The sequence below is a fragment of the Myotis brandtii genome, unplaced genomic scaffold (genome assembly GCF_000412655.1).
Source record: "Myotis brandtii unplaced genomic scaffold, ASM41265v1 scaffold52, whole genome shotgun sequence".
Lineage (NCBI taxonomy): Eukaryota > Metazoa > Chordata > Mammalia > Chiroptera > Vespertilionidae > Myotis > Myotis brandtii.
Genome location: NW_005369826.1, coordinates 1,633,875 through 1,644,254, shown reverse-complemented (window position 1 = coordinate 1,644,254; position 10,380 = coordinate 1,633,875). Strand labels below are relative to the sequence as shown.

The window sequence follows — 10,380 nt, the reverse complement described above, 5'->3', positions numbered from 1 at the left end:
CTTCCCCCACCTTTACCATATTGTTGTCTGTGTCCCTGGGCTATTCATATACACATATATGTTCTTTGGCTAATCTCTCCCAGTCCTCCCCACACCCCTCCCCTCTGACAATTGTCAATCTGTTCCATTTAAACATGCCTCTGTTTCTATTTTGTTCACCATTTTATTTTGTTCATTACATTCCACATGTAAGTGAGATCGTATGGTGCTTGTCTTTCTCTGACTGGCTTGTTTTGCTTAGCATAATAATCTCCAGGTCTATCTATGCTGTCGCAAAGAGATGGAATTCTTTTTTAATTCCCTGTTTCTTTCATTTACAATTCACTCCCTGCTTTTCAGCCCAAAAAGTAGGTGTTGTCATCATGATAGCTTTGTATTTTAGGGCATCAGGCCATATAGCATTATTAGCTCTGGAATAAGACTGCCTGCTGTGAATTGTCCCTTATAAGCTGGGAGAATTTATGCTAGTTTCTTAACCTTTTGTGCCTCAGTTTTCCTACCTTGGACCTCATAAAATTGTTGTGAAGATAACGTTAATGCATATATAATCTTATATAATAAAAGCCTAATATGAAAATTGACCAAACAGTGGAACAACCGGTAGCTATAACGCATACTGACCACCAGGGGGCAGACACTCAATGCTGGAGCTGCCCCCTGGTGGTCAGTGTGCTCCATAGAGGGAGTGCTGCTCTGCCAGAAGCCGGGCTCATGGCTGGTGAGTGCAGTGGCAGTGGTGGGCTGCAGGTGGGCAGTAAGGAGCAAGGGGTCCCGGACTGTGAGAGCCTCAGACTGCGAGAGGTATGTCTGACTGCCAGCTTAGGCTCACAAGCAGCCATCCCCTGAAGGGTCCCAGACTGTGAAAGGGTGCAGCCTGGACTGAGGGACCCCTCCCCCCGTGCACAAATCTCATGCACCAGGCCTCTAGTGACTTTATAAATGTCTGGCACACAGAAAATGCTTTATATATTTCAGCAGTTATATTTTAGGGCTGGTAGGATTGATCGCCCCACCTCATTAAATACCAAGTATTTACAATAGCAGTGGACTGTCTCGCATTGCTTATAATCTTGGAGTACATAGATTTCTTGACAAACTGCGATTAAAAAGCTCAACATATCACATAAAATACAAGCAGACAGTATTCTTTCTTTTACGGTCATTGAAGATCAGTGATTCATTGTCCCAATTTTGGGCATGATTTGTGGTGGGCAGGGTTGAAGGTGAAGATTTTCTTTTGTGTCTTGAAAATTATTAAGCTCTGCATTAAAAAGTCACATATTTTACTGTTTATCTTTAAAACATATAAATTAACTCTATGTTTATATAAAAGGAGATTTCATTCTCTCGACAAGCCACAATTGTCTCTGTTTCCTTTCCTGAGGTCTGTAACGGCCCGTGCAGAGTTGAATCCTTGCACTTGGGTGGTTGTCTTTTCTGTTCTCAGTTTGTTGTTATTTTTTGTTGTCTTCAGCTTGGAACCAGGCTACCAAGTCATAATCCAATGCAATCAATTCCTAGGTCCTTGTTATTAGAAATACTTTTAATATAAACATTTATTTACCAAAGTATTTTTTTATGCTTTATAAAAATTATACCCCAAATTGCTAAAAGTTAACCAAAAACATTTGATTTTTTTACCAAGATTTTTAAATGCTGGTCCATTCTTTAATTCTTTGCCCATGTAAATTTTCTTATATCATATAATAGCTTGCATTTTATAACAACACAGTTGCTATGCAATATTACAATGGGCTTTTCCATCCTTACTTTAGAATTAGCTTATTCAGCACTCAGATTCCAGGGATAGCGATTTAATTTTGTTAACTTTAGTCAATTTCTATAGCCCCCCCCCCCCCACAACAAAGCTTCGGGCATATGAGGGATTAACAATATACCAGGAGAAAAAGGACACATTCTAGGAGTCATTTGAAAATAGCCAGTGGATTTTAAGCATGAGATCTGATCTCCCATTGCATCATTTCAGTTTTATAAAATAGCCTCACACAGACTCAGTCATGAGCGCTCTATAAAGAGTTCATTAACCTATTTAAATCCCATTTCATTTGGGAAATCCTTCCAAGATTGTTTTTGTCTAACCTTAATTGTCATTTTTGACAGCCACAACTTGTGATGGAAGATTTTTGTTGACCGGATCTTCGGGGTCCTTTGAGGCTACCAACTATCCAAAGCCTTCTAAATCAAGTGCCGTTTGCCAGTGGATTATACGGTAATATGCCATCTTCTATTCCCCATTCTTAAGTCGTAAAGTCACTCTCTGATGCAATAAGTCTTACCACCTTTAGCAATGTATTAATTTTTCCAAAAAATTGTTTTCATTAGCTCTGAAGCAAAGCCTTCCCAACTGATAGTCTGCCTTCTTGTTCTTAATCTTTTAAAAAGGCCTCCTATCAGTCCAGTGGGCGTGGCTCAGTGATTGAGGGTCGACCCATGAACCAGGAGATCATGGTTTGATTCTCGGTCCAGGTTGTAGGCTCAGTCTCCAGTGTGGTGCACGCAGGAGGCAGCTGATCAATGATTCTCTCTCATCATTGATGTTTCTATCTCTTTATCCCTCTCCCTACTTCTATGAAATCAATTTAAAAGAAATAATAATAAAATACAAAGGCCTCCTGTCTCATAATTAGGCCATCTCATTGGCCCTGTAGAAAGTTTTTTTCTGCGGTTGCCACAGATCAAGTACTGCCAAATTAAATAGCACATGTGTATGTCTGTGTATCACAGGAAATGTGTATCACATCACAGGCATCCTTACGCCAGACTAGTGCCTTTCTCATTATGTCAGCATCTGTATGAAAATCTCCTTTGGTGTGACTCAGTCATGGGAGATGAAGAGCTGCATACAGCCTTTTCACTGTGTCGTGAATAATACTTGGACCAGTTGCTATATATTTAACCTCCAAGCTTATAATTCAGTTGACCAATCCAATCATTATGATGATCAAAATAATCAAACTGCTGATGGCTGATCTACCTTAATGCTCACCTGAGCATTTTTCACAGAGGAGTGCTACCTGCTGTTCCTCCCAGATATTCTAAGGAACAAATCATTTTTACTCAAATATAAAGAATATTGAAATAAACACATTGCAATATTTTTAAAGTGTTCAGGACTTCTCAAACATGCTATGTCAATCTCCAAAAACTATATATTTCCTATTAAGCCACTGAACATGTTCTCCCCACAGAGCCTTCAGTATAACTGTTCTATAGAATTTACTTTGAGAAATGACATTCTGGTTAGTTCATTTCTCTTAACAGCTGGATGAGATCATGGTTTCACAATCTACCTACTGTAAAATAGTTTTAATCATTATAACGATTCACTAGAAAACTAGGGGAATCAATATAACAGCTGATTAAAGAAGACTAAAAGGTAGAGCTTTGGGTTCTTACCAAACAAATGATAGGAAATGGCCCCATAAAGATTCACTAGGGTTGTTTCCCTATGCGGACACATCCCAGAGATGAGATGGGCTGTGAAGGGAAGATTGTTCTAAACATATTTACTTGGCAATATTTAGGGAAAGACCAATATCCAGTCTCTTTAAATAATTTCTATTTTGGAGCTAAGCTCCATGGAAGTCATGTAATGTGACTAGGAGCATACTTTCCTCTGTTTTCATGTTCTATACAACATGTTACTTGTGTGCCAAAGATACGATTTTGTGTTTAAAATGGCAATTCTAAGTAATTCTTGCCAAGTGAAAAATTAACCAATTTGGAGCATAGTTCTTCCAATATAATCACATCAAATTCTCAAAGTACCATTTATAAATGACTATTAGCATTGTTCATAAGTAAAATGAAAAATATTCTATTCCTTACTCTAAAGGTCATCAGAAAGCCTTAGAAAAAATCTTAGATTACGTCTGAAAATGGAAAATGCATGAATCCTAAATGTCTTCATGCAATCTTTGAAATGTTATTAATGCCAAATAAAAATAATGTAATTGTTATAGCCACTTCTTAATAAAGGTAGGTCAAATTTACAGGGCTTATAAGCAGAGCACAATAAACTTTTGCTATAATAGTAATATAATTTATGCAATAATGACACTGTTAATTAAGTAATTGTATGGTTCTGTTCTTTTTAATTATTTTCCATTACTTAATTCTTTAAAAACTATTTTTAAAAAGTCATCATATGGACTTGCAGTGCCACATATGGACACCAGAGGGAGCACAAAATTAGAAACTCCTGAAACAAACATGCAAGCCTCTATGGCTTTTGAATAATCAATGGGTCGTAGAAAAAAAGAAAATTAGAAAATATCTTTAGACAAATGAAAACGAAAGTACTGTATACTAAAAATTATGAGATGGATAAAAATCAGTACTAAGTGGAAAGTTTATAACAATAAATGCCTATATTGAGAAAGAACAAAGATCTCAAATGATCAACTTAACTTTATACCTCAAGAAACTGGAAAAAGAACAAATTGAGGCCAGAGTTAGCAGAAGGAAAATATGATTAATATTAGAGAATAAGTAAATTGAAAGGGGAATAGGGAAAAAGCTTTAAATAATGACACTGAGTTGTTTTTTAATATTAACAAAATTGACATTTAGCTAGAGTAAGAAAAAGAGAATAGTTGAACAAATAAAATCAAAAATGAAAGAGGAGGATTACAGCTGATGATGCTACAGAAACTAAGAGAATAATTTAGAAACTCCTGAAACAAACATGCAAGCCTCTATGGCTTTTGAATAATCAATGGGTCTTAGAAAAAAAGAAAATTAGAAAATATCTTTAGACAAATGAAAACGAAAGTACTGTATACTAAAAATTATGAGATGGATAAAAATCAGTACTAAGTGGAAAGTTTATAACAATAAATGCCTATATTGAGAAAGAACAAAGATCTCAAATGATCAACTTAACTTTATACCTCAAGAAACTGGAAAAAGAACAAATTGAGGCCAGAGTTAGCAGAAGGAAAATATGATTAATATTAGAGAATAAGTAAATTGAAAGGGGAATAGGGAAACAGCTTTAAATAATGACACTGAGTTGCTTTTTTAATGTTAACAAAATTGACAAACATTTAGCTAGAATAAGAAAAAGAGAATAGTTGAACAAATAAAATCAAAAATGAAAGAGGAGGATTACAACTGATGATGCTACAGAAACTAAGAGAATAATAAGAAACTAGTATAAATAATTATACACCAACAGATTGGGTAAAGGAAATGGATAAGTTCCTACAAACATACACTCTACCAACACTGAATTACGAAGAAATGCAAAATTTGAACAGACCAATTAAAGGATATTGAATCAGACATAACACATCTAAATTATTCAAACTCCTAGAGAGAGAATGTAGAATAGTGATTGCTAGGGACTGGGGGAGGGTAAAATGGGGAGTGACTGTTCATTGGGTACAGTTTCAGTCATGCCAGTTGAGAAAGTTCTAGAGATCTGCCACATGACTGATAGCTATTGTCATAGCTATCCATACCACACCATACACTAAAAATGTTATTAAGAATGTTGATCTTATGTTGTGTTTACTATGTACAATGAGAAAAAATGCATTCAAATTCTAGAATGCATTAAGAGCTGTAACAATTGTTCAGTGTAATAACCTATTTTTTGCTTTTACTTTAGTGTAAAACAAGGACTTTCCATTAAACTGAGCTTCAATTCCTTTAACATATATTATACAGATATATTAAATATCTAATAAGTTCCTACAAACATACACTCTACCAACACTGAATTACGAAGAAATGCAAAATTTGAACAGACCAATTAAAGGATATTGAATCAGACATAACACATCTAAATTATTCAAACTCCTAGAGAGAGAATGTAGAATAGTGATTGCCAGGGACTGGGGGAGGGTAAAATGAGGAGTGACTGTTCATTGGGTACAGTTTCAGTCATGCCAGTGAGAAGGTTCTAGAGATCTGCCACATGACATTGTCATAGCTATCCATACCACACCAGACACTAAAAATGTTATTAAGAGTGTTGATCTGATGTTGTGTTTACTATGTACAATGAGAAACATGCATTCAAATTCTAGGATGCATTAAGAGTTGTAACAATTGTTCCGTGTAATAACCTATTTTTTGCTTTTACTTTAGTGTAAAACAAGGACTTTCCATTAAACTGAGCTTCAATTCCTTTAACATATATTATACAGATATATTAAATATCTATGAAGGCGTGGGTTCAAGCAAGATTTTAAGAGGTAAGTTAAAACAAAAATACATCCATTATTAGAATGAAAATATGTGAGAAACTGGAGGGGTGTATTTTCTCTTTATTTTGAACTACATGTAGACTCAAACTTCAAGTTTCTAAAAGGAATAAACAACACTGCTCCTCATTTAAAAAATTAATAATTTAGTGCTCTATGCAATCAGTCTTCTTAATAGTAAAATAGTTACTATCTCACTTGATTCTATTCTACTTTATGTTATTTAAAAACATGTAGAATTTTCCAAAAATATATATAATTATATCTTTGTACTGTGCTTTGTTTGAGTGTTACTTCTTCCCACTAAGCAAAACTCAGGCAAACACTAAAAAATACTATAGTATATTTCTCTGACATTGCATAAGTTATAAACTCATGGAACTCTTTTTCTTATTTTCAATATGCACTGTGTTCCTTCATCTCCCTTGGGACTATTACTAACAAAGTGGGTAAGACAATGACTAGCAAGAATGTAGGCTCAGTAATTGGTAGATGTGGGTAGTATTGTTAGCACATAACCTTTTGTCATTAAATACATGGACATTAATGGAAACTGAGGGGAGGGCAGGGAATGCACTAACTAACTTAAATGTACCCTCCCCACTTTATTCCATCTGACCCCAAAATGGTAGCCAATAAAGGAGTGAAATTCCAAGGGGAAATAAGGATGAAGAAGAGAATATGAAAGTGGAGTGAAAGGAATAACTCGTTTTCCTCACACTTTGAAGGAAAAGTCAAATACAGAGCTAAGAAGAGGTTGCAAATGACTCCTGTTATTATAACTGCATTTATTTTAATAATTTCAGCTTTCAAATTGTGCTTGTGGGGCATGACAAATGGATTCTATCTAATGAATGTTTTTGATTGATATATAGACTTGAGAAATATTTAAGATATGATAATAATATGTATTTTTTCATCTTCACATGAGAATACTTTTTCATTGATTTTTAGAGAGAATGGAAGAGAGAGAGGGAAAGGCAGAAATATCGAAAGAGAGAAATATCGATGTGTTTACATTGATTGGTTGCCTCCCTGGGGGAGGAGCCTGAAACTGAGGTATGTGCCCTTGACTGGAATTGAACCCAGGACCCTTTGGACCACAGGCCAACACTATTTATTGAGTCAAACTGGCTAGGGCAATAATATAGACTTTTTATTGGGTATTATTGGTGGGACACTCATGATACTGAGTGCTGTTTGTGGGTATTCTTAGTTAGTATTTTCAATAAAAATACAAATATACATCACAGGAGAGGAAAATGAGGTATAAGAAATTAAGTGACCACAAATCCACGAAGCTAGTTAACGTTGGAGGCAGGAATCAAACCCAAAATCTCTGACTTCAAACAAATGCATTTCTTCATTGTGCTTTAAAAGTCCCAAGTACAAATTCAATAATGAGCGTACATAAAACAGATAAACTCATGGTAAGTCACATTTGGTTTAATAAATGGGCCAAGCCATTTCATAATCTACTTATTTCTGTAGCTGATAAATCCAGCTCCTTAATATTATGTCAACATAAATATTTACTTAGATGGACAAATAAGCCAGTTCATATAAATTTCTTCAAGGGCTAATGTGATAATAATAATAAATGTTAGTGTACATCAATCACTAGCAATGTGCAAAGTAGTATTCTCAGCACTTTAATTTAACTCAATAAATGTTCTCTAGAACCATATTGTGTAAGTGCTGCTGTAAACTCTATACATGATGAAAGCTATATTTGTAGAGATTAGCTGCCCTAAAGTGAAAGTGTAAGGCACTCTTGTTCCTTTACTCTTCAAATACCTTGATTTGCCTAAATATTTTTATTTATTTCATATGTTTAGATTATCAGTCATTCATAAATAAATCTGAGAATCATTAGGCATAATGATGTGAATAACACACAATTATGATAAATGCAATAAAGAAACAAATATCCAAATATTAAAAAATATGAAAGTATACCATAAAAGGCCTGAAGTCGTGATGCGTTAATGGCGTCACGACCAAATGAGCAGCAGATCTTGCGGCGGGCGGGGGGGGGGGGGAATGCCGGCAGCGTCCATGGAGCGTGCAAGGGGTCGCCGGGCAGCAGACATGGCCCTGATGGCAGGCTAGGCCTAGGGGACCCTACACGTGCACAATTTAATCGTGCTCTGAGCCTCTGGTATTTAAATAATAACAAATAGGTATTTTAATGTTTAAGGTCTTTTTTGAAATATAAATATATTTTAAATTTTTGAAAGCTAAATAATTTAATTTTAACTTGGAAATAACATGAGAAATGACATTGACTACTAAAACTACATTTAAAATTTTTTAATTATACCTTTTCTCAAGAAAGGCAATAATATCTTAGCCTAGCCTCTAGCACAAAGCCTGACAAAAATTTTGTTATGTTGATTTAAGTTTAAACAACAGGTTTATTTATAATGATATTATTGTATGTAATTAATGAACAGTATTATTTCTCATAGCTCTAAAGTTAATTTTAGAATAATGCCAAGACCTGCATTTCTGATTTACAATCCCATATTTTTCTAAATATTTTAGCAAGTTTCTTTATGTGAGAGATGCATACAAGATTCACTTTCATTAAGATTCCAGTTCAGAATGTATGTCTCAAATACTGTTATTATCCTTATGACATTGAAAATATAGATATAAATATTTTAATTAAAATCAGGAAAATAACATTGTCTAGAGAAAGTACAAGAAATAACTATCCAGTATTGTAAAATAGTTCTTTTTTTTTAATATACAAAGAGGAAGGGAGAGGGATAGAGAGTTAGAAATATCGATGAGAGAGAAACATCAATCAGCTGCCTCCTGCACACCCCCTGCTAGGGATGTGCCCGCAACCAAGGTACATGCCCTTGACTGGAATCAAACCTGGGACCCTTCAGTCCGCAGGCCGATGCTCTAGCCACTGAGCCAAACCAGTTAGGGCTAAAATAGTTCTTATATATTTGATTAGTAGTAAGTTAGTATAAACAAATTCTAAAGGCATTACTCAGTCATTTTTATATGAAATCATGATGTAAAAATTCTCTAACTGGTAAAAAGTGTCAGAGGAAGGTAGGCATTAGATAAAAGAAGATGATTTCGAGTGCAGTAGAGTTTTTTCTAAATAATTATAGGAATTGATGTAAGTCAGAATAGGTTGATGGAGAAGTATTTCAAAAGTGTTTTAGGTACAATATTCTATTCAGTGATGGTAATAATTATTAATACTGGGTATGAAAGTGGTAGAAGATTACAACTTCCAAGTGTGCTAATTTAATGTTTTGTTGAGAAAAATACATAGATATTTTGTGCATCCTCAAAGAAATTGAATAAAAATAGCCTGGGTGAGCACACTGAAATTGATTTCAAATTGCCAAGCTGAGAAAATGTATTTCTGAGTGTGTGGTTGATATGCCATTCTTTTTATCCCAAGCACTTAGCGGTCATTCCATTCCCAAATAACTGCTGACAACATACCCCTAATATTATAGCTTAACAACTCAAGGCCATGCTTTTATTTTTTTATTTTATTTTTTAACTTCTTTATTGTTTAAAGTATTACATATGAATCCTTTTTCCTTCATTGACCTCTCCCCACTCATTCCCACTCCGCCCCCCCAGCACATTCCCTCACCCCCCTACTGACTGTGTCCATGAGTTATGCTTATATGCATGCTTACAAGTCCTTTGGTTGATCTCTCATCTCCCCTCCCCTCTCACAACTCCCCCTACCAGCCCCCTGAGGTTGAATGGTCTGTTCAATGCTTCTATGTCTCTGGATCTATTTTAGTTCATCAGTTTATGTTGTTCATTACATTCCACACTAAAGGCCAGGTGCACAACATTCATGCATGGGGGGGGAGGGGGGACGGGGCTGTCCCTCAGCCTGGTCTTCGCCCTCTCATAGTCTGGGACCCCTCGGGGGATGTCCACCTGCTGGCTTAGGCCTGAGGGGGATAAGGCCTAAGCCGGCAGTCAGATATTCTCGCAGTCTGTGGCTTTTGCAGTCTGGGACCCCTCGCTCCTTACCACCCACCTGCAGTGGAGGTGGAAGAGGCTCCCGCCACCACAGCTGCACTTGCCAGCCATGAGCCCGGCTTCTGGCTGAGTGGTGCTCCCCCTGTGGGAGCGCACTGACCACCAGGGG

At 35.9% G+C, this 10,380-nt stretch overlaps 1 protein-coding gene across 1 annotated transcript in view; it reads left to right on the top strand.

Moving 5' to 3' along the window:
• TMPRSS15 (transmembrane protease, serine 15) overlaps positions 1 to 10,380 on the top strand; it is a 103,629-nt gene that overhangs the window by 28,895 nt on the left and 64,354 nt on the right. Inside the window, exons 7-8 of the mRNA XM_005877429.2 lie at positions 2,122 to 2,230; positions 6,118 to 6,224. Coding sequence (XP_005877491.1) covers positions 2,122 to 2,230; positions 6,118 to 6,224 — 216 coding nt within the window. The remainder of the gene's footprint in view (positions 1 to 2,121; positions 2,231 to 6,117; positions 6,225 to 10,380) is intronic.